General features: G+C 39.4%; 1 protein-coding gene across 1 annotated transcript; it reads right to left on the reverse strand.

Moving 5' to 3' along the window:
* Positions 1-369: 369 nt before the first annotated feature.
* Positions 370-24264, reverse strand: HDAC2 (histone deacetylase 2). The gene is made up of 14 exons (XM_075087476.1): positions 24018-24264; positions 16555-16667; positions 15968-16085; positions 14938-15012; positions 14492-14630; positions 12334-12475; positions 8557-8649; positions 8336-8444; positions 6731-6871; positions 4749-4857; positions 2810-2940; positions 1766-1921; positions 966-1023; positions 370-747 (listed from the first exon to the last, which is right to left on the reverse strand). Exons 1-14 carry the CDS (start codon positions 24067-24069, stop codon positions 717-719), a joined length of 1467 nt encoding a protein of 488 aa, XP_074943577.1. The 5' UTR covers positions 24070-24264; the 3' UTR covers positions 370-716.
* Positions 24265-25452: the final 1188 nt, after the last annotated feature.

The raw sequence follows: 25452 nt of genomic DNA on the forward strand, positions 1-25452 counted from the left end.
ACAGCAAATGAATCTGTCTTTTGGGTAGATTCTGATGGTGGAAAAGGTTCTTGGACAGCACAAGGCAGGTGACTGCACAGTTTTAAACCTTTACATTGAAACGCAAGTTCACACAACCACCTTATTCCAACACCTCTCCGCCCATTTATTCAGCCTGTTCAAATCTCACATACTTGTATTCCAGCATGTTTGTTTGCACCCCCTGCAGAAGCTGCTGAAATGTGTGGAGTCAAGGAAAGCAAGCTCAGCTTGTGCGTTCACCAGCTGTCCATTTAAATCCACTAGCTACTCAGAGATAAATGTAAGTCTGCGTAACTTATATGGAGTTTTAGCTCTTTGTAGTTCAATGATGGACAAAAGACAACCAAGTAAAATTTTTTTTTTAATAAAGATAAAATTACAAAAAAGTAAAATCAGGTCAGGAAAGGCAAATTATTTTAATAGATCAGTTTAGACATTTAACATAATAACTCACATCCATTTTTAAATACTATTACATAAAGCATGGTGAAGAAAGGAATTTCTGCCTCATAATTAGAAAACTCACAATACAACTTGCCAAAAACCAGAACAAAGCCGTTTGAAAATAAATACGGTCCATGCCAAATAGTACAAAATGAAATCAGCAGTCTCTCTCAATACGAAAACTTTTCTTCTTTTAGGTATTCCCCAGGTCTAGTATTATGTTCTGCAACTGATGAGAGGCTATCTTTTGTTCAAGGATTGCTGAGCTGTTCTGATTTTGCTCTGTACAAAGGCAAAAATAGATTGTTAAGTTGCTTCATTTTTTCAATTAACTGTTTTAGAAATGCCATTTTGAATTACTACTGTCATGAGTCTAGTATTTAGCATTATGAGGAATTGGAAGTGATCTCTAAAGAAATCAATACTTTCTAATATTTTAAATTAATAAACACTTCAAAAAGGTGGCATTCATTATTAATTAATTAGGGCTTAAAGTTTACCCTTTGGCGTCTGTCTTTTCACCACTGCTGTCCTTGGATTTATCCTCCTCCTTAACATCTGAAAAATAACAAGATTTTAAATGCACCAAAAGATGCACGAAAAGCTTAAAAGACTTCAGAAGAAAAAAAATCATGACCAAGCTGTACTTTTTGTATATATTCCTAGCCAGAGGGAACTAGCTTTTAAGAGAAGTCACGGGTTGCATATTAGAATAGTGTTAAATGCATCCATCCAAAGGAGTGATCTGGGCAAAATGCCAAGTGATTCAAAAATACCTCAAGGCAAGCCTCCCTTGACTGGCCATGAATGATGGTATGCAGTCATGAGACCTGGATTTCCCCGAGCTTCATGTGGTAGTCTTGTAGCCCTAAGATGTTGTTCGCTCTTGGAAAAGTCAAGAGTCCTTGGAATTACACTAACCCCAGAACCCTATCCAGCTTCTGTTTCAGAGAAAACTGGTTGGCTCACCTGACAAAAACCAAAGAGGAACAAACTCTTTGTCTAACGTATTTAAAGCACCTTTTATTATCATCCCTATTTTCATTAAGCTATAAAAAATCCCTGGCTGTAAGTTTTCAAGCTTGTGGAGAAGTAACAATAACCCTTGACTGAAAATACTATTCTGGTGTGAAGAGCTGTATCTTGAAACTAATTTAAAAATAGATGCTTTAAATATGATGGAAAAAATAAATCATAATCTCAACAGCTAATTAACTGTTAGCAGAAAACGCATCTTTCTCCTGGCAGAACTGACATTTGCAGTTCTAAAATATAGGATGAAATCACACCAGAGTCCTACCTGCTTTTTTGTCCTCTGTCTCTTTTTTGTCTTCCTCTATCCTGGCTTTCTTTGCTCCTTTCTTATGATCTGCGACATTTCGTCGTCCACCTTCCCCTTCATCTTCAGAATCTGAAAATTCTTCATCACAGGCTATGCGCTTGTCAGATGCTCGAACTAGGATTTAGAGTTATCAAATTAATTGAGCATACAGTCAACTACAATAGGCCTAATAAAAAATAACTATCAAATTAAGAATTAGTAATAATACACTACAATCATTTAATGCTGATGAACTAAACTATGGATAAAAACACTATCTTTCAAGATACTCTGGGACTCTCACAATGACTTCCCAAACTAGCTCTACAGAGACACAGGGGAAAGGTGGGAGTATTTTCACGTCTTAAATGAATTTTGAATACTGGAAGCTAAATTACAGGAGAAAACATTATGGTTTCAATAAATCATCAAATGGACAGTGCTCCGACAAGGTTATAGAATTACTTCAATCACCACCAAAAAAGGTTAAATGTAGCAGGAAACTCTTAGCTATAGCTGAAGAGCCACTCATGGTCCATACAAAGGCTAATGATAATAAAGTGAAGTAAAGGGCAGTGTTGCAAGTTTGGAAAACCTCTCTCAAGAACAAAAAAAAACCCCACAAATAAAATAGTTTTTTTTGAAAACACAGTATCTCACTTTACATCAATGGGGAACATTATTTCCTGACTAGCAAAAGACAGAAGCAAAGTCCTGTACTCCTTTAGTTAAAATTCATCCGAGACTTCTGGAGTATCTATTTTATTTTGAAATAGCCAGACTGTTCCAAAAGATGCAAAAAACTATGTTCTTTCAGCACTTCTTTAGATCCCTTTAACAGGTTCAGATTTGTGTAGAGATGCCTCCTTAAGAACAGGAAAACTGGCAGACCTGCAGCAAAGTTTTTTACTCGGGAGACAAAACTGCCAATCTTCCAATACCGCACTACTAGGACTACGGTTCTCAACAATTAAATTTAAAACGACTACTTGGACATGCTCTATTGTGACAAGATATTCTTACTAGAAATGCGTTTGTCTGGATCTTCTCCATCCTCATCTCCACTATCTTCATGAACAGCATCTTCAGGAATGGCCTGCATCTGTACGCCAGGTGCATGAGGTAACATGCGCAAGTTTTCAAATAAGCGTTGCCTGCAAGTAGCAGACAAGGAAAATGAGTACTACACAAAAGTAGTATTTCCTTGCATTTTGTATTTAATTCTGAAAACTCTGCATTCAAAGTTCACCTCCTTTGCTTCAGTTATTGTTGCATTAAAAAAAAATAAAAAGAGGCATGCCAAGTTTAGAAAGCTTTCCATCCCTAATAGATCATTAGTATCCACAGTGTACTTTAACATAATTTTCTTTTAACTTTTTAAACACTTATTTCAATCAACTTCAGTCTTCAATTCTGCACAGGCTCAGCACAAGTACTTCCCACTTGGGCTGAACCGAGTGACAGTATTAGTCTGTTTATAATAAGCTGGAATATCAAGTAGGATAATTTATTATCCTCCGGTTTGTTAGAAAGCAAGCCAGACACTTAAAGCATGAAGACTTAAACATTGTGTATGGCAATGACTTCAGGGTCAAAAGCAATCCATCTGGATAAGATTCCTTATGGGCTGTTTCAGGGAGAACAGAGAGTAGTTCTCTACTGTTTAAGCAACCTGATGTGATGGACCCCACGCTTCAAAGCATGATGTGCAGGAAGAGGAACGACACTGGACTCCTCTTGGGACTTGAAACTATTGTTCCAAAGATGACCAAGTAGGCAGAAAGGTGTGGAAAGCGTCAAATACTAGTACTTCTAACAACTATCTCAGTATCCTTCTGCCCGATTTGAAGAGCTAAATGGCAACTGGTGCTTTCTAAGAATCCTTGCAGTCTCTGCCTCCGTTCAAATCACATGGCCTGGCAGAAGAGCTTTGCCAATCCAGGTAGTCCCCTGAAGTTAGGGCTCTGAAAGCATATAACTAACTGAAGGAGGATTCTCTGAAATGATGGGTCATTGCTATTCTTGTGGGTGCTAGTACGAGGATGTGAGATCGTAGCTCTGTCAACAGAACACACACAATCCATGCCCAGGGACGTATTAAAGAGCAAGTTTTGCAGCCTACTCACACCACGAAAGCTCAACAATACACAATATACAGCAAGCAGCCTGGCAGATCACCAGCTGGAGCACTGCTACTGCAGAGAAATTTTGTAGAATTACATCAATGAAATTGAATTAAAGCCTCAGTAAGCAAAGAGTACTTCAGGCTAACACAAATTATGCCTTATCAGCCGAGTACAGAATTGATTGTATGCATGCATTACTCCATCCCTGAAGTAAAGTATTTGTTTACGGTCAAACTTTCCAGATGTGAGGAAGAATAAACTAAGTATCAGAAGTGGCACAGGCTAAAAACACATACCCGCTATAGCTTGGCAACGAGCACTTTTCAAACCTTGTGGATTTGTCAAACCACAGTCACTCAATTGCCTGCATGCATGTCACTATCTTTCCACAGTTTTGGATGTCCCAGCTCACATGTGACTTTTTATTTTCACAGCTGACAGCCACAAAGAATGACAATCTCTGTTCATGTTTAGACACAGAGCTGAGAATTAGAAATCCTAATCATCACAGCATACTAGCTTCTTTCCTGACGGGATAAACTTTCTACAAAATTAGAATGGGAAGCCAAGTAAAACAGTCATCTCTGTAGTTGCTGGAAAAAGTAAAAATCCAAGCTGGGTCTTAAATTTTCATATGTATTGTCACAGGACTTCATAAGCACACATATTGGTGTAGGAACAGATTTAAAAATACCTCGTCTAAAAGAAATGAAAAATGTTAAATCTACTCAGTACTTATTTTTAGTGTGTAACAAAGAAAGGTGTACAATTTTCAAAACCTCTGGAGAAATGTGATCCACATGACCTACTTGATAGATAAGGTAACCACTACTTACTTGATCTTTTCCATATATTCTGGTGTATTCTGGTTAGTCATATTTGAAGGACTAATATGAAGCTTGAAGTCTGGTCCAAAATACTCGAAGTAGTCATTGTATGGCAACTCTATAAACAGAAACACAAAGAACAACTTTGTGACCTAAAAAAAGATTTTAAACATTTTAAGTACAACAGTAGTTTTGACAGGATTTTAATTAGAGAACTGTCAAACCTGAAGCATTCAGGTAAGCAACAATACCTAAGTACTGCCTGAACTGTTAAGCATTTTTCCACTAAATTATTCAACAGATGAACTTAAATTTGTTGGTAAAATACAAAGAGCAAGAGAAAATTCTACTGTAATCATGTTCGATCATACACTGGAACAACACAAGTAACAAATTTGATAAAATAATTAAAAATGCTACTTCTGCAGAAGAGAGAGATCAACTGACCATTTCCTACAGCTGTTTTCAAATTTAGTCCAGTCTGAAAGGTTTAATTGAGCCATTCACAATATTCCTTCAGTAAAACATACGATATGTACTATTAGGCTGAAGTTCACAGCTAGTTCAATACCCATGGTAAGCGCTGTACAGTGGTTCAGTGACGCCCATGTCTGTCCGTTTCCCCGCTTTTTGTATTTTCACAGATAATGGTCCCAACTGGAACATTGAATCCCCAAGATTAAGTCAACCGAGACTTAATATCCAGGGAAACGCCAGTATTTTATACTGAATGTGACTATATCTTCCCAGATATAGTAATCGAAATCTAAAAAACCTAGAACCCTTAAGAAATAAGGCACTGAAATCCATTTCTAGTTGAACCCTTTGTTTTGTTTCTTCATTTATGATTATTACAGGATAAGTGATCTTGTTAGGCGGACAGAGAGGAGACAGGAAGATTAACTTGTTATTGCAACATTTCAAAACGCACTGTTCTTTCTCAGAACAGATTAAAGATGACAGAAACCCATAAAGTTGAGAGGCACGTTAAAAAAAAAAATCCGCAAAACTTCATGTATATCCATTGAATAGGACATACTAACAGAAAAGTCCCAAGATAAGGAAATACTACCGTCTCTTCAAAAGCTTTAGCTGACAAAGAATATATATTGACATGCAAGATGGAAAATATACATCTTGAAAGGTACTGTCCAAATATTCTTTTCTGACAGCAGCGTTCCACTGACGTCAGACAGAAATACTATGAATGCAGCAAGAGATACATGAATAGCAAAAGGTTATCAGCAAAAGTTGCAGACCAGCATGAAAACTGCCAATGACTGATGTGCAACAAACCAGTCCAAATACCAATTTTATAAAAAGTCATTCCAAGAACATGGCCAGAAGTATATTTGGCCAGAAGTAAAGGGAGTGCAGGATCTCTGGGGATCTTCCTCAGAGGAATTACTTCACTATTCAAAAAAAGTCTACTATTGCTTTTTTTTTAAATTATTTTAAATGTTTGTCAAAATAGTTTGTATAGTCAAAATTGAGTCAAATGGAAGAGTGGAAGTCAATATACTTTCACAGTTGAAGGTCATAGACACAATGAAGAAACAGTTATGTTTTACTATGTAAAATGCACGCTTGCATACTCATTAATTTATTGTGAATACTGTGTCCATGGTGCCCAACTTACACAGGTCTATGCTGTTACAATCAAAATGCAATATATACTCTACCATACTGATGACATTCATACTAAAAATAGTTACAACTAAGGTTCCAGAAATTTTACATGTTTTGAATTTTCAAAAAATGATCCAATCATTTCAAGCTTTTGGGCTGAGGCATTAAAAAAGGCCCAAATGCTTAAGTTTATTTAGTGCATAAGCTAGCCAATAAATTTTCAGTAAATCCTAATAGCTTTCTACATAGTTCATTCTAAACTGATACATTACAGTTAGCTACAGAAATCTTTGCTATCTGTTCACCTAAACCCTCCCACGATTATTTCTTAATAAAATATTAATTTAGGTATGAATATTTACCATTAGGAATTTCACAATCTAAGGCAACAGCAGTTTCATATGTCCAGCATCGAGCAACATTACGAATAGTATATCCTCCTCCTCCTAACATCAGCAATGGTAAGTTAAAAGTCTTTACAACTTCCACACATTTAGCATGACCTGTCAAACACAAAAAGAATTGACAAAAACAGAAAAATATATAATGAACTATTTAATCAGACATAGGCAGTCACACTTATCAAGTGAGAGCTGAACTGATTCAATAAAAACAGAACTCTCTCCCCCAAAAGCTAAGCACAACCTCACAAGAAATCAAGACCTACAGATGACAAATGTACAAAATACATTCAACATTATCCACCCTAATCTTCAGGACTTTGCAGGACGGTGTATCGCGGCTGTTCTTAAATGCTCTTATAATGTTTTGTGTTGTCTTTTCATAACTGATGTCAATACACAGTGACAAATCTAGGGAAAATTTCTCAGTTAAATGCAAAGGGGAAAGAAGGGAAAACAGCAAATCAATACTTGGTCCTTTCTACTTCTAAATTTGAACCTGTATTAGAGGTTGCTAAGTCTTGCTTACAGAGTGAACTGGTGCCAAGACAGTACACACTCCAGGGAGATACAGCATACTGAAAGGCATCTGTAGGAGGTAGCAGCTCTCTTGGTTTCCAGGATATGTAAGATGGAAAAAAATCTGAGCTGTATGGGCAACTGAAGTACCTTTGCCACCTGGTGCAAATCAAGAAAAGAACCCTGAAACACTGCAGACCCGACAGATACTATACTGCTTTTGTTGCCTACCAAACTCTTATTTGCCTCATTAACAACAAAAAAAACCACCAAAAAACCCCAGAAAATAAATCGTTCTAACAGGCTGGATTCAAAGCTTAGCAAAAGTTCAACATACATTTGATATGTTACCACTTAAACCAACAACAACAACAAAAAAAATTCAACCAACCAAACAAAAAAAAAATTCAACCAACCAAAAAAAAATTCAACCAACCAAGTTTGCCAAATTAAAATCCAGATTTTGAGAATGATGCTTTCTGATAGAAATAGAAGTAATACTAAAAAAAATTAATTCTATAGAAGTTATTAAAAATGTATGTTACCATAAGGCTCAGTATAACAAACACCACTATAAATTTAACAATTCAGTGAGTATTCTCATTTCAGTAATACCTATTTTACGCCCAACACGGTGTTTGATGTTTAAGTATCTGTAGTCCTACTACATGAACCACTAGTTTTGTTATTTGTCCATCATAGTAAGTGTTGCAGTAGGACTACTGTTGTCATCCTGTCATTCCAGAACATTGCTTTAAAGCTACAGAAAGCCTGTGCATAGAAGAAAGGGAATCCCTCGAGTGGCTAGGAAGAACATGGAAAACCAAGCTTCTTAACTTTTTTAGATGGACAGAAAGAAAGAGGCAACTTCTGGGTTTCTTTTGGCCATCCCTGTATAGCAAAGAAAGAGGTGATTAATGATAGTAATGAACAAAATCTTTGCGACTCCACTCCTCATCATGCAAGTGTCTTGAAAAAATAGTATGAAGGATAGAGGTTTCTATTAAATAAAAAGTTACAGACAAAACCACACACTTCTCTGCTTACCTTTAACAGTAAGATTAAAGCATCCCAGCCTGTCACCAGACAGTGAATCTGCTCCACACTGTAATACCACAGCACTGGGCTGGTACATCTCCATTACTTTGGATATAATCTATAATCAATATAAAACAGCAAGCTATTAAGTCACAATTATAAAAATAAGTCCACAAAATGAAACTAGTATCTTTCCAGAGAGTTTAAAAAAAAAAAAAAAAAAACCTCACTGGTTTGAATATCTGTCCATACGATTCATCATCTATACCGTCCCTCATTGGAAAGTTGACAGCATAGTATTTGCCTTTTCCAGCACCGATGTCCTATAAGCAAAGACGACAAATGTTTTATTACACAGAAGTACATGATGGTATCATGGAAAAAAGTCTACACAAGCCTGCTGAGCTATTCAGCACCATTACTCATGTCTGCGAGGGGAAGAGCAGCAAAGTACCTTACTTGGTTCCCATTCGCCCATAAAATAATTTTGGAGTGTAGCAATTGTACACCAAGACTAAATTTGCAGTAAGTATACTTGATTTTTTTAATTCCAAGATTTAAGACAAAAAGACAAAACATAACTGGTCAGTTTAGTCTGGCAAAAATAATTAAGCAAAAACAAGCAAGAAAATCGAGAAGAGCAAGGCGATATGCATGTTTTTGGTGCTATACAGAAGATTTGGATTTAAGAAGTTTTTAAAACTCTGTTCTTTGCTCCAAACATAGGATGAAGAACTAGCTGCAGCAAAGAGAAGAAAAAAAAAAAAAAATCAGAGGCCACTTATAGATGCCCTTCAAGAAATTGAGACTTCTTAAACAAAAAAAATTAACTTGCAGATTATTCTCAGTTCTGTCGGGTGACAAGGCAGGAACTGTAGCAGTCTATCTTACCAGGTTTCCTGGACAACACATTCATTAAAAAAACCCCAAACCCAAATAAAACACACCAACACAAACAAACAAAAAACTATTTGCAAAAATATCATGTTAATAAATCCTGAATTAAACCACTTCTGTTTTGATGATCAGCTCAAAACCTAAAGATCCCTGCTTCTCACACATTCCCATTTCTTCCCTTTAGCTCATCACCAAGACAGACAGAAACGGATCCAGTTTACAGAGCAGTTCTCTGCCACTAATAAAGGTACAATGGGGAAGACAGTAAGATTTAACTTGTTCAGTTTGGCTGTAAACTATTATCAAACAGCAGCTCTGAAGAAAAAGCACACTTCAGGTCCAACATCCTTGAAAAAACTACAAGTCATCGTTAGGATGGCCCAGCAATACAGATACTAAACTTCTCAACGCTGCCTACTGAAATAGTCATGGACTTTTTCCTCTTCCTGAACAAAGCCTCCTTAGCAGTGAATGCAACAGGAACGTGTCACACTTTTATTGGTGGGGAGAGGGGGGTCAGGGATGAATAGCCCAATGCAGCATAGGCACAATGTTAACAGTAGACTTTTTTCCCTTCCAGCATATTATTAACATTTCATAGTATTGCAAGATTAGTGACACTGAAGACCGCTGCTGAACTCAACTCCAGCTGATTTGGAGCATGACTGAATCTCCCAAAGTGAATCACCTAGGGTTTGAGATGCTGATTTTTCTGAGGTGAGTGCCTTGCAAAAACAAAAATCATTAAATTGATCTCATCTAAGCCAATGTTCACACAATTTCCCACTGAACAGGATAATTGCTTTCCAGCCTGAGCTACTCAAGGAATGCTTTTGTAACCCACACTTGCATTGATTTTAAATACTGAAGAAACAATGTAGCATTCTGGTAGTTGCCCATTCATCACGGACCAAAATCACTCGCAGAACCTGGGCCTCTACCTAGCACTACAGTATCAACTGACCTATCTATGTATATATAAGAAAAGATTACTGTTATAATCTAAGATTATAGAAAGTCAATAACTTACTATGGACACTGAAAGTTCAGACTGCACAATACCTTCAGCAGAAAATGGATGAATGCAGCTGAACTAAACCTCCATGATATTCAGCTACACTGATGAAGCTGCAATCACAAAATCATCAGCTGATGCATGACTTGTTCCTGCATCAATTAAGCACAACCTGATCAGCAAACTAGACCAACTAACTAAAGAATTACAGAATCAACCTTGAATGGAGCCCACTACAATAACAAAGGTAAGGTTTGGCTGTTAAAGTTGATGTAAATCACCAGCAACAGCAGACCAAGTTGTGCAGAAACAAGCAGCACAGTACTGGTCTCCAGAAGGAACACTGACTTTCAGAGAATTAGTTCTCCCTTTAGATCAATTAGCTTCGCAAACTCTGGAGATAGGAAAAAACTGATGGTTTTTTTTCCTACAGGGATGTAATAATTGCAATAAAGCCTGCTGAAGTCTGTATGCAGACAATGCTCATTTCAAAATACTACCTAGCAGCACAAATAAAAGTTATCATGCCTGAGGTACTGTTTGTCACTGACACTATGCTAAAAAAATTGCAGTAACATACAAGATTCTTGTATTTATTTCAACTGTGTATCTTTAAATTCTTTGTCCTGGGTGTGGTGAGGTGAAGAATCCATAAACTTCTCTGTCAACGGGAAGTGCCGTTTCTAAAAAGCCAAGATATCTAACCCTTCAAAAAAAAAAAAATTCTAGTCAAATTCAACAACAACAGTTTGTCATTATAAACATCCTGGTCTGAGCAGCTTTTTGTTTGAAGCACCACTACCACCTTGTGGCCAGTCATGTTAAACCACATGGATAAAAATAATGCCTAATCTGATTTCTACCTAAATCAATTTAGAGTGCAGTTTAACCAAATCTAACAACCGTAATAACATTCAGCTCCAACAGCCACACTGAAGTGACCACTTAGCAACCCAATGATTTAAAGCTCAACTTTCATTTACTCCTGTGTCCTCCGGGTATTATCAGCACACTGGGGTCCGCACATTCCACAAATATTAGCAGAAATGCAAACATCTGCATCTCTCTAATAAATTTCAAGATAGTAGGAGAACAGTGAATTCTTTCCCAATACAGCATTTTTGTAGGTCAACTTTTCAGACATGTTTACTATTTTTAAAAAGAATTACTAACTGTACATACAAGCTAATATACAAAGTTGCTAATACCAGAACGGTGACTTATCCTGCAAGTGCCTCTGATAAAAAGAGGTTTAAAGAGTTTGAATCTAGGAATATATTAATCCTAATACTTGAAATATGCAAGTTGTGAAGTTGAACAATTTCCTGTTCTAATAATGAACACGAGTCTAGCATGAATAATGACTAACTTAAAATTTATATGAAAGGCTAAGAAAATTGGTTTCCATTCTCAGCTTTGCCAGAGATTCTACAACAGCTTAAATGATAATTCTTCACAGGCCAATGCTCCCTCCCTCAAGCTCACTCTAAGGCTTAGTACACAATTGCCTGTGGGGCATGCTGAAGTTCTTAAGCAGTGAGCATCATGAGAACTTGAAATACACTTTATGACATAAGAAATATTCCGAAAAACAAGCCAACTGTATTACTAGGCAGAGAACACAGTAATTTGAAGTCGCAACTGAAGCTTTGTTGACTATTAAAACTCTGGCATAAAGTTATTCTAAGATTTGAAATAAGTTTTGGAGCCATGTGATCTCCAAACAGCCAATTTCACTGTACATGCAGAATTGAAACACAGATAAGCATTATAAATAAAACAGTCTTGCTAGAGACATTCCCAAAATCTGAGCGAACTAAACTAATTATATACTTGAACTAAAGTTTCAGATGATTTATCCAGAAGCAAAGGTGTTGATTTCATGGAGAAGTGAATAATTTACTTCCCCCGCTATCCTGTACATTTTTTTTCCTAAGGTTCTTCAACAAATCCATCATTCTAGACTAACATATTTTCTGAAAACTTACTGCTGTATGTTATTACTGGACACTGTAACCTAGTATTAAGACAGTATCTACAAGGAAGAGATTATGAGAGAATTTATCACCTAACGAAATTTCATGTTCAACCTTACCCTAAGGTCCCCTGTGCCCGGAAAATATTCACCATACTTATGGAATGATACTGTCATGACACGATCTGTGGTATAAAATGCTTCTTCAACGCCATCACCGTGATGGATATCAATATCAATATACAACACTCTTTGGTGATACCTAGAAAGAAAATAATGTATGAGAAATTATCATTATCTGTTATGTTCATAATATACTGACACCTAACAAGGAAAAACCTAATGAAAAAAACCCAACCAAACGCTAAAATCCAAGATTATGATAATTTTGATGATTTTGGTTGAAGCGACCATATGCTTTTAGAATTCTCAGTACAGTTTGGGTAATAATGAAAATAAGTTTATTTTCACCAGAGTAAGTAATTTAAGTATGTAATGTGTTTAGTATTTACCCCAAGTTATTTCACTCTGTAGAAGCTATACCTCGTGTTTCTGTTCACACGACTTTGTTGTTCAGATCTGCTGAATTCACCCTTTTCACAGGGCATTTCTTTCTACCTTTTCAATAATTACCAACAGTTTGCACTAAAACATCTTTTAGTTCACACTTCAAACAGCATAGTGCCAGGAGCAGGAATAACCCATGTTCCATATCCCACAAAAAACTAAGTTTAAATACTAATTTTCCATCGACTTTTCTTCCTCACCTTGTAAAGACAGGCGCATTCTTATTTCCCAGTGTATCACACTATTAGCATTAAATTATTACATTATTATTTCCTTAAAAACTGCAAGTTTCAGATCAGTTTGAGATGGATAAAGAAACCAGTTTGAAACCTCACAGCATTGGAAACAACAGTAAATATCCCTTAAATTCTATATTGTTCAGTAAAGAACAAAGGCTATCAACATCAGAAGGTGCATTTTCATCATGCTTCGCATAGTGCTATAGAATGCGAGTCTGAGCAGCCATGATTTCAGACAGGCTAATATTTTTCACTTAACACGACACTGAACAGGACAGTTTCCTGTGGATACATAACTCAACTATTTGAAAGTTTCCTTCCTTCACATGCACATTAAGCTAAAAAATTCAAGACTGGACTGCAGAAAATCATATCACTTTTCTTAGACAAATCCTGAATGTATGCTGTGGACATTAAAATGAATGTCTTAATATGTTAATATTAACTATCTGTTAGCATCTTCAGAAACGTTTTCCATCTTTAAAAAACACTTCCATACTACAGCGGCTTCCCCCATCCTCACCAGCAGACTCAGCTGCTTCATTCACTAGTCAAATACCTAGAATATTCTTTGTGAAAAGTTAGATTTACATGTTATTAGAAGGGATATGGTCCCCTCAATCAGTACACATAACACTCAGGATTTGAAATTTTAGTGATTACTGCTTGAAGTTAATTACATGATCGCTTTTTCATTACTCCTCTCATTTTTTATTTTGCAGTCACAGCAGCACAGCTGTTATTTCATTATTTATTCAAAACAGCCACATTAATTCATCTAACAATCCAAGGAAGCTCAGTGCATTATCTTCCCTGAATGTTCCTGTTTGGTTTAATAACAGTTCAAATGGTAGGGAAACAGGCAGCCATATTGAAAAACCAAATGGGTGTATGATTGTGAGCATAATGACTGCCCTAAGGGGTCAGGGCAGTGATCCATCTAGCCCACTACTCTGTCACTGTGAGTAGCAACAGGAGATTAACATTTACAGAAAGCATGTAAGCCTGTCCATTTTCTGAAGTCTGCTGGTACTTCCCCACCATCTAGAATTACAGCATATGGCGTTTTACAAGGTGCACTGTTGCTTGGATCTTTAACATCCATTTACAGACCACTTGTCCATGATTATATCTAATCTCTTTTTTGAATCTGTTGTTGCTGTCTGCTTCCTTCAGCCTCCTGTAGCAGGAAGTCCCAGGAGTTCATTATCCTCTGTGTAAAGATGTACTTCTAAATATCTGTTTTAAATTTATCTCCTATTAGTTATCATTTCAGCTTTCCTGTACTTTAGTTTACATTTCTTGCCGTAGCCAAACTGGGCTGAGCTTGGAGTTTTCTTAATTGATGCTACGAGTTCAATGCAAGCTATGAAAACTCACTGTAATAATAACTACAATCTATACCTTCAAACATTTAAATAATTGAATTTGATATTTTCTATAATTTTATCTTGTTCCCATCATAAACTCACTTCAGTAACTCAAGGATGGCAAGCACGATATCATTGACATAACAGAAACCAGATGCCTCTGATTTCTTGGCATGGTGAAGTCCTCCAGCCCAATTAACAGCCATGTCTGTCTGTTGTCTGTTCAATTTTACCGCCCCGGCTGTAAAAAGACATACACAAAAATGAAAGGAAATGCAGTCAGAAACTTCTGAAGGCCTTTAAATCAGTTACATAAAATGTTATAGTGTATTATTTAAAAATAAGTTGACCCTAGATCTGATGTCTTACCAATACTTGAAATACAGACTGTCAAATATGAGATAGCTCAAGTAACTGATATATGATTATTATTTCTTAATTTAAAAAAACTTGTATTTTCTTCAGTTTTAAATTTACTATCAAAGTTTTAAATTGCTGACATAAATGTAATAAAGGTACGAAATAGCTGGCAAACAACCTATACTTACCAACAGATCCTCCAGTTGACAGCTGACAAAACTCAAACAGGCCATCAAATACAGGACAATCTTCTCCAACATTAACTGTGTAAGAAATGTATACGTTTCAAAAACACCATTCCAACAGCATTGCTATATGCATGGATGACACTTAGATGCAACGCATAGTTCATTTAGCATTTTAACTAGTGCTCCCCATACCTCATTTTTGTCAGGCTAAATTTTCAACACTGAAACCAATGTAAAGTCTTTATAATGTAAGATGACTCCAAACTATATATTTTTTTTCTATTTTCAGTTTCCATGAGAAGCTTTGTCTCCTCATTACCAAGTTAGTTAGATCATTTTTAGATTATTGAAGAAGTGCTGATTAACACAGGTCATGTTAAGAAACGCGCAATTACTTGGAAAAATAATTTGCTAAGAAAAAGGCATCATAAAGATGTTACAATACTGCCTTTTAAGTTGATATAATAGCTGTCAAACTGAATTCCTAACAGTACTTTGAGCCTATTCCTATAATTAAAGAAATAAATTAACAGAAAGGGTAAGCAGTGAATAATGTACAATTTTTACTATCTCCCTCCAACAGGAATGAATAACTCCTCTTCTTGACTTAAAATACATTTTCACACATTGATTTTTTACTCCTGTACTCTTCTAAAAGCCATTCTTTTTCAGAAAGATTTTGCATTAGAACAGATTTTAAGACACTTGTGCAAACAGCTCACAACTAAAGTTTAATCTGTACATTAATTAAGCCTAGAGAAAGTATTATTTCACATCTAGAATACACCCTGTGAAAGGCGAGGCAAAAATCCTTCCGTAAGCTAAAAGAACATTTTTGCTGATATGGCTGCTTTTAATAGAGAAGTCCCAAAATTAGTGCAGCTGAAGACAGGCACATGTTACAGTATATCTCTAACCCCCACACTCCATTAAGCCACGTGCATGCCTCTGTATTGGTGAATATTTAGCCTTCAACAATGCTTACCATCAAAGCATGTATACTTGGACTTAGCCTAATGTTGACACTTACATCTCTGCATTTGCTTGCTGTACTCAGACATATTGTCAGGCCTTATTGATCGGAGAAATTTGATGTATTCATCACTATGGTACTTGGTCATTTCCTCAGCAGTGGCTTTGTGGGGTCGCTGATAACAAGAACAAGTTATAGAAATAATCAGTGCTCTACAAAATCCGTCAGCAATTGGCTAAAACAGACAACCCAAAATAAATCTAACCTCCTTTGAAGGGAGAGCAGTGAAACTGATAGTAGTGCTGTCTTACTTAAAGCAAAGACTACTCTGTTGTTAGTATACAACTTTATTAATTCTCTGTGTAGTTACCCCAATGTTCCCCCAACGCCCCACCCTCCCAATCATAAAAATACTGGTGAAAAGTCTCTGCTGGGGCTGTACCTCCCTTCTTCCAGAGGAGGACAACAATCTGCAATCCTCACCAGTTATAAAACACTGTTTCATTTCTAAGTAAGAGAGCTCTGAACACACTATTTAAGTATTTTCTATATCCACTTTTCTCCATGTATTTGTGTCAGAACACTTGAAGCCCTTTAAAAATAACTTAAAATGCCTCAGTGGCCATTCTATTGCTTATACTCACGTAAATTTCCATTTTTCTGTACAAGCCATAATTTAGCAGCAAGTTGTGGGTCATTCGGATCCTATGAGGTTTCATTGGATGCCCTTGTCCATAGTAATAGTTTCCGATATCACCTGTCAATATTACACAAATGAACAGCTATTCGTATTACAAAACAAGTTTTCATTCTATTTCAAAGAACCATTCCCAGAAGAAAGCAAATATGATGATTCAAAAAAAAAAAAAAAGGACAACTGCCTATTTCAAAAAGTTCCTGAGAAAAACAAACTGCCCATAAAAGGTCATTTGTCACAAGCAGAGGGCAAAAAGGAGGCCAAATCTAACACCTTTACTACAAGCAGACAGTAGTGGGGACCAAAGAGGCCTACAAAAAGTGGTTTCAAATAAACGGTGAAGAAAATAGTGAGGAACTGAAGAGTAAAGTAATGGGAAACAAAATTGGAATTAAGAGGGGAGCACAAACTACTGATGACCTAGCCAGATTACACCACAACAGAGGCTGTAGTAAAACCTACCATTTTGCAGAAGCTGATTTTAAGTTGCCATCCTCAGCCTGCCCTTAACTATTAACCCTAGCAGTTACACTCCAGAAGTTAGCTTCAGATCCATTGCTGCAAGCACATGCACAAACATTTCCCAGCCATCTGCTGCTAGGGATTCACAGTAGTTTAACAGAGTTTTGTAATCCAGATTAGCCCAGCTCTGTCAAATTGGAGAGCGACTAGACACACCATAGAGATAAAAAATTTGACACTCACACAACAAGAAAAGAATGGCTGCTATCATGGGCTAGTTTTCTCCCCAGCTCGGGTACTGTTAGAACATACACGCCTCCATTTTGATGCTGACGTTCCTGATACACAAACCATTTTAAATAGAACTAGCAGTCCATATGCTTCTGGAAATTAGGCAAGCCTAAAAGGTACATCCAGTTGTCAATGGCGTTCAGCTCGAAAATTCCATAGCAACTCTTCGCAATAGCACCTTTTTGCTTTTTGACCAAATTTCCTGGTAGGATTAGTGAACTTCACCTTCTTGAAATTTCTACTTTTCTTTCATACCCTCCAACATGCTCTGCCTTGTCCACTGGGAATGAAAGAAATACTGTTTTCACAATCTCATACTATTTTACAAGTTTTGGTATTCAGAGGTAAGAAGAAGCACTGCTATGAAACAGCTTTAGTTTCACCTCTTAAACATGAGCTCCAGCTCAGGAGGAAGGGAAATGTCAGCTTGCAGTAGCATCACCAACTACAAAGAAAAGCAAGCATTACAGTAAGATTGTAAATCTCAAAGCATTCTAAAACCCAGCTTTCAAAGTGACAAGAAGAGTATGGACACTTAAAAAACAGATATAACTTCAACTTACATTACATTACATTGTCTAGAAAAACAATTGCCCAACAGCTAGCTCTTAGCCATCCCACAACAATGGAAATACCAAGTTTTAGTATTAAGAACTTTGAATAACCTGAACCTACTTCTAATTTGGGTTAAGTGGAAGATCAGCACTTCTTGTCAGTCACTAAGACCTGGAGTCTTGCAGATATTTATTGCAACCCTGCACTTCTGGTCCATATACAGTTCAAGAGCAAAAGGTATTAAGAGAATATAACCACACCCCTTCCTGCCAGCAAAAACTATTTCCAAGCATTTTACAAAACAGTACCTTACGTTTGGTGTTTAGGAAAGAACTGTCACAGCTTTTTAAAACTAATGACTGGAAGATGGAAATGAACCACTTACTAGCCCTACTTTCTTTTATGAAGTTACTGTTAAGCCCCAGATTTACGAAGCTTCAAGCTAGTAAGAGCTTAAAATTTTGACACTTTTAAGACAATAGTGACTTTCAATAACATGATACTTTTGAGAAAACCTCACTCCAAATGTATTTGTGGTTTAAAGAATGTGTATGTATTTCATACCTTTTTTTTTTAAACAGGTCGTTTCAATTTTAACTGCTTCAGCTTGTATAGTCATTATCACAGACATTTTACTCAGAATGCTGATGGATAAGGAAACAGACAATTAAGAATGATTTTCTATCTTATGTAAAATATAAGATCTGTAATTTTTCCTTATGTAAAAGAAAAAAACATTAACAAGCTTCCCAGATATACTTGCAACATATCCTCTGATATACTGCAATTAAACAGGTTCAAAATTAAGCATAATCTACATACCATACACTGCATTGTACACTAAAAAAAAACCCCAAAACAATAAATTAAGCATATCTTTTAACTTCCACTTTATTTTTTTTTACCAGAAGGGAGACCTTTTAACAGCTTGGCAAGTTTGTAAGTTTCATGGGAGCTTATTTAATCACATAGAAGATCTGTGGGTGAATATCTGGCAGCAGCATATTGATCCTTCCATATTAGAGGTCAGCAGTAATGAATAACAAAAGATATCAATATAATACACTTTAGCAACAGGCAATACCATTTACAGCTCTCAGGTCTTAGCATCACCAACAAAAAAGGGTTTTGGCATTAGCCTCATTAAAAAAAAAATTCAAACATAAGGACAAAAAGCTCATTAAGTTTCAAGGGACTGTTGCAATGTGTATGTTGGCAGGGGTGGGGAAGGAAAAGATATGCAAGAGGTTCCTCTTTCTTCATTAGCACCTTGATTTCCAGCCAAAATCACGTCACAAAGGGGACCCATCTTGGGAGACGTCATCCTGTGGTGAAGGTAAAGGTGTCAAACGTCTCTTCTTACCCAGTGAAGGAGAAGGTGCCCTTCTTGTAACAAACACTGATCCTGAAACCTATATATCTATTCTTCGTATATCACAGCCTTACTGAGTATTCTGGGGAGACAGCAAGGTGTACGAAGACGTAGTGTGTGTGGGGATGGGGCACCTCCCTGACTGATGGAGCTAAAAGGCTCTGCACTTAGTGCCAGACTGACTAGAGTACGCATATAATATGAGAAACGGGTACAGTGAAGCCAAGAGCACAAGACCAGTATTGCAGGTCGTATGAGTACTGGATCCTAAAGTTGTCAACACAATGGTGAAAAAAAACCCACAAAAACCCAAACCAAAAGAAAAACGACAAAGAAGTGTTATGAGCGTATTTTATATCACTCACCAGTGCAGGTGCATGTGGAAAGTGCAAAAGAAAAGAACATAACTGAAAGAGGAAGCAGAGGGAAAAAATGCAAAGCAGTAAGTTGGCAAATCTATTAATCTTTCACAGCAAAGCTTCAAAAACTGAAATTTATTGTTTTATACCAGCAAAAATATCAGCTAAATGGCTCCCATTGAGAAGTAACAACATGATCTCTGGAGAGTTGGGTCCTTAACTAAAACAAGACAATCAAGTGCCAATTTAACGTTAGCACAAGTTTACTGTCCCGCACTGTTCACCATGTGATGCAAAATGTGATACCAGCAAATGACCAGAAGACCTACCTGAAAATTAAGTTGTTACATATACTGTCATGTTCTGGGTTCAAATATATTAAAAAAAACAAAACTTCTCAATTCATACGAGTTACTCACCTAAATTCTGAAGAGAGCTATCAAATAAAAATAAACCCACGATTCCTTTGATGAACTTAAGTTTTAGACACTCACTTCTCTATCCAAGACTTCAGCAAGGTCTACAGATGTTAAATATTTTCTAATATACAGAAAAACACCAGAGTCTGCATACCCTAAAGGAACTTCAACTGTCTGACAAACACACAACTAACAAAAGCTGCTATGTCCCCCCAAAAAGCACATTAGTCTCTCTAGTTACTAGGATACACAGAAAAATAACACCTTTAAATTAACCCATTACAAAGCAGTGTTATCTTTTTTGATACTTTGTAACTTGTAAGTTGCATTACTTTGTAACTTTGATACAGATAAATTGTTATGTACACTGACCGTATCTCTGCTCACTTTTAAGTAGGGTTACCATGAAATCGTGAGGTATTTCAGAACTGCACTAAGTGCAGAAACCTAACTGCTACAGTGAAAACCGCATGAAAAAAATTATCTTAATAGCAGTAGTTACATTTGGATTTACTTGTGCAATACTAACAGGTGAAGTCATGTAAAGATGAATGTAAAAAAGATCATGAGTGCCTGATCAATCCAACAAACAGCTATTCAAACAGGCCTAAAATTACTGCACTAGCATCTGAAGGGTTGGGGGTTTTGTTCAGTTTTTAAAATTTAAAGAGACCGCGGAAGACTAGCAAAGTTCTGACTGTGAAGCCCCGAGCAGAGGTTGGACGCCACCATCGTGCATAGAAGCCGCTGTGCAAAGCGCTGATGAATTTCTGTGAAACCCACTTCAGTTAAAGCTTACATCTGCAGAGAAGATGAACTTAAACTAGAAGTGCTAATGTACTTAATATCTGAATATAGTAGCATTCTGCCCTATTAAAACAGGTTTAGTCTCGTCTGTATGGGTGGATCCAACCACATTCTGATGCAGATCTCTCAAATTTTTCATGAAGGTAGAGCCTTTTGAACACCCACATTAAATTATGCACAACAAGCGATCTAGGCAATACTGCTAGTGCACTGGCATGGAATAAATACACTTGTGAACTGTAGCCACGCTAGTTGCTGCGTGAATCGCTAGAACTGTGCTTTGCTGTACAGGAGCACAGAGTTGGAAAGACCATCTGGGTCCTGTCCTCATTGCTATGGGCAACTGTACAACACGTACCCATTTTGGAAGAGGCCTCTGAACTACCTGAGCCACACGCTGCAAGACCATGGCAACAACCTGGACACACATGGTAAGAGGCTAAAATAAAAGCTACAATATCCTTCCACAGCTAGCGTGGTTCTAAGCAGTGTGAGCAACAGACTTTGCTAAGGTATAGCTATATATTCAGACTAGATGCATTTATTGAAAATGTTTCAGATAAAGTGACTGAAGTATCTTAATTTGTATGTTTTTAGTTCTTCGTAGTACATTGGCCAAAATTTAAACAGAATTCCTGACCTGAGCACAATCACAAACAATGCAAATTCTGCAAACTGGATGTGGCTGACAGTCTATTACAAACTGCAGAAAATGAAATCAAGGCTCTTCTACCCAAAGTTTATTGGCCCAAATACAGAGTGAAGGCTATTAAAACTGTTAGTTATCAGAAAACGTTAACAGCAATACATCCAAGAAAACTTGGTGACAGGCTAATTTAGAAAAGCAACTTTAGATGACTATCATGCTGAGCTTCGTGAAAAGCATGTAGGAATTTATTCCATCTCAAAAGATACGTGTATATGCTTCTAGCATTTTTCAACACTTTTTAGTGTATATCTTTGAAGAGAGAGTTGAAGTACACATGGAGGGACAATTATGACAAAAAATGGTCATTTACTGCAGTTATGACGTGCTTAGATGCACCACTACCTCAGCTGTGCGCTTGAGGTATCTTTGTGTTTTTTGGTTTTGAATTATTTAAGGCTTTGAACACTCCCCTCACTTTGATTCAAGACTTTGCTCGTGCAACACAGTTAATACTCAGAATTGCCAGATGAACCACAAATTAGCATTGGAAATATTCACTGCAGGTATTATCTCTAAATTTTCTTCTAATAATTCTATTTCCAAGCGAAGTCTAAAACAACCGTTGGCTCTGGCAATAAAAAATGACATTAAAAAAAATTCCAGAGCTGTTCATTTCTGTCACAGAGAAAACAGTTTTTAAAAACACTTTTACTACAGATACTTCTTTCCCTACATTATTGTTAACTGCATGTATCCTAGTCTACATATTCAAGCAAGACATGAGCTACAATTGCTTTTAAGTCGCCATTATCCTGCCACCTCAAAACTTCTTCCTTCTCCAGTTTCTCCCCCACCTTCACCAGTACAGCTTTTTGGCTGTTCAGGGAGCCCGACACTAGCACTGAGTACCGAAATCCAGGGATCACAAAAAAAAACCCTGAAGGTATCAATATCTAGTAAGTTATAGCCACCTGACTTTATTTAAAAACAAACAACAAAAAAACCCAAACCAAATCACACTGATGAAAAAAAAAAACCACAAAACAAAAAAAAAAAACAACAACCATGCAAACATTTGCAGAACTTTGCAAAGAGAAAGCTTCTAAGCTATCACTGCAGTCTTCCTTTCAACAAGGCAAAAAGTGATTCCTCTTCCCTAGGAAGAGTAAGAACCCAGCCTCACCAAAATTATCCCTAACAGGGGCCTCCTTTCCCCTTTAGGCTGAACAAAGAACCAGAGCCTGCAACAAAGAGAAGGGGGCGGCAACCACCACTCTGCCTTCTTTAGTGTGGTAAAAAAACCAAGACAGGCCCCACAGGATCTGCCATCTCTAAAGAATAGCTGATTTGCTACAGCAGCAGACACCTTTGATATCTTAGTGGATTTAGCCATTTATCTTCATTTCTAAAATGGTAAAAACACCAAAGCGCTACAGCAGAACAGCCTCAACCTCTGTTTCCCGGCTACTACCAATACCAGTCTCAGACGCCAACTTAAAGGATTGTTACAATAGGAGACAATTTAAAAAAACAAAACAGAAATCTCTTAACTAATCTGACCAACGAGTTTATTCTCCCAGCACAATATAGGAAAAACAAATGCAATAAGAAAACGAAAAGTTCTCTTTGCTGAGGCCAGAGAGAACCACAAACAAGTTGCTGCAAATACCTGAAATGAAGCACAAGCTTTATGCACTTTTTCGACGTGACTGACAATGCAGATCACAAGTCACTGTGTCCTCATCAGACAAGCGTGCAAACTCAGGCGGCCTGCAAGCAACTCAAATTTCACTATTACTGAACACCTACGCACGCAACTTTCGTGTTTTGCTGGAGGAGAGGCTCGTGGAAGCCGAGCCTCCGCTCCGATGCACGGTCGGTTGGAGGCGGGAGGGGGGGGGGGGGGGGTGGGCAGAGCCCCCCGCCGCATCTCTGTGCAAGCCGGAGGCAGGGGAAGGCCTCACCGTAAGAATCACCAGGTGCCGAAGCTACACATGGCCTAGACTTTTTTTGCAGGGGAGGAGCCAGACGCGGCAGCGACTCCAACGCCTCCGTGCTCAGCGGATGGAGGGGAGTGTCTCAACTTTTTTTTTTTTTTTTTTGGGGGGGGGGGGCGAGACACACACACACACACACACACACACACAAGTCACAGCGCTCACCGCGGGGCCCGGCCGCCGCTTCGCGGCAGGCCCGTCAGCTCCCCGACCCGCACCTCGCCCGGCCCCGGCGCCCCCTCCCCCCCAGCCGGCGGCCCCCGGCGTTCAGCCCCGCCGCGGGGCGCGAGCGCGCCGGGCCGATGGCGGGAGCGGGGCGCGGCGGCGGTGCGGCCGGCGGCAGCAGGCGGCGGCGGCGGGGACCCCCGGCCGCGGTCCGCAGGGGGCACCCGTAATGGCGGGGGGGGAAGGGAGGGGGGCGGGCCGCCCCAGGCGGCCGTTAGCGGGGCTCCCCCCGCTCGCACACACGCACACGCGCTCCCGCGCCGGCCCCGCTCACCGTCATAATAGTAGCAGACTTTCTTCTTGCCGCCGCCCTGACTGTACGCCATAGGGCCGCCGCGCCGGGGCCAAGCCGGGGCCGGGGGGAGGGAGCGGGAGGCCGAGGCGAGCGCCGAGCCGGCACGGAGGGAGGGAGGGAGGGAAGAGGGAGGGAGGGGGCGGGAGAAGGCGGGCGCGGGAGAGCGGGAACTCGCGACGCCGGGGCACGGGCAGCGCGAGCGGGCCCCACCATCGGCTGCCGGGGGGGGGCGGGGGGGGAACCAGTCGGGGCGCGCCCAATCCGCCGCCGCCAGGGGTGGCAGGAGAGAGAAGGAGGCGGAGAGGAGGCGTGAGAGCGAGCACTCTCTCTTGCCTCCTTGTCCCTTCCTTTGTCGCCTAGTCACACACACTGTCAGGGAAGGAGCCAGCGGCGGGGCCCCCACAAACGAATTCTTAGAGCAAGCGCTTTCCCCGCGCGTCCCCACGCAGCGCAGTGGTACGGTCCACCGGCGGGCACCGGGCTCTGTCCCCGCCCCTCAGCGGACCGCTCTGGCGCATGCGCGGAGGCGCCGCCCCCTCCAGCCGGGTGCGGGCCCGGCGCCGCATGGCGGCGGGTGGCAGGGGCCGCCCCTGGGCAGGAGCCGCGGCGGGGCGGGGCGGAGGAAACCCTCGCTTCACCGACCGACTTCCCTGCCCGGGAAGCAGCGGGATCTTCCCTTGCCCAGCGCGGGAGTGAGTTGCGGCGACTCCCCTGAGCCTACCCCCGGGACCGCCCTACCCGGCAGCGGGGAGCGCTTCCCGCCGCTTTGGGGCCGGTTCCTCGCCCTGGCCCGTCTCCCCGGGACAGCAGTACGGGGCGGGTGCAGGTGCACCCGACGTGCCGGGGACGTCGTATCGTGTACCCCTCCAAAAGAGAAGTCACGCAGTCTGCTCCCCCCACCCCCCCCCAGCAAAACCGGTTTCTATTGGGGCTTTCCTCTTTGTTTTTCAGTACTACAGTTATCTACGACTTTGTTTTTTACGTTGTTAACTTAGGAAGTCCTGAAGGTTGACAGAAGAGCTGCTATTTTACCCCGTCCGAGGGGAGCTCGGCAGCAGACCGCCCGCCCATCCGCCGGGTACCCGGGGCAAGAGGCGGCTGCAGCCAGGCTGGAGGCGCTCCTGGCGGTACGAGGGCCCTCTTGACACCGTTGCCCCTCAGGGTCCCTATTCTAGAAGTTCAAAGCATTCTTAACCATATGCATAGCAATTACTTTTTCCAAAATTAAGGCGTGCTATGCAAAGTGAAAGTAGTTGGGCATTTATATAAAGGGGTTGACATTTAAATCAAGTTTCAGTTTAACATCTACAAGCAGTTGTCTGTCTGCCTCAGCTCAGCCACAAATACAGGGGGAGGAAATACAGAAAGTTAACATGATCACATTTGTATTTACCCAGTAGCTACAGCTTTCTTG

The sequence above is a fragment of the Phalacrocorax aristotelis genome, chromosome 3 (genome assembly GCF_949628215.1).
Source record: "Phalacrocorax aristotelis chromosome 3, bGulAri2.1, whole genome shotgun sequence".
NCBI classification, from domain to species: domain Eukaryota; kingdom Metazoa; phylum Chordata; class Aves; order Suliformes; family Phalacrocoracidae; genus Phalacrocorax; species Phalacrocorax aristotelis.

Coding starts and splice junctions, on each gene's coding strand:
- HDAC2 (XM_075087476.1), bottom strand. CDS start 24,069: ATGGCGTACAGTCAGGGCGGCGGCAAGAAGAAAGTCTGCTACTATTAT. Junction 12,476..14,491: donor GCCATCCTTGAGTTACTGAA/GTGAGTTTATGA, acceptor TTTTCTTTCTAG/GTATCACCAAAGAGTGTTGT. Junction 8,650..12,333: donor CGGGCACAGGGGACCTTAGG/GTAAGGTTGAAC, acceptor CTTTGCTTATAG/GACATCGGTGCTGGAAAAGG.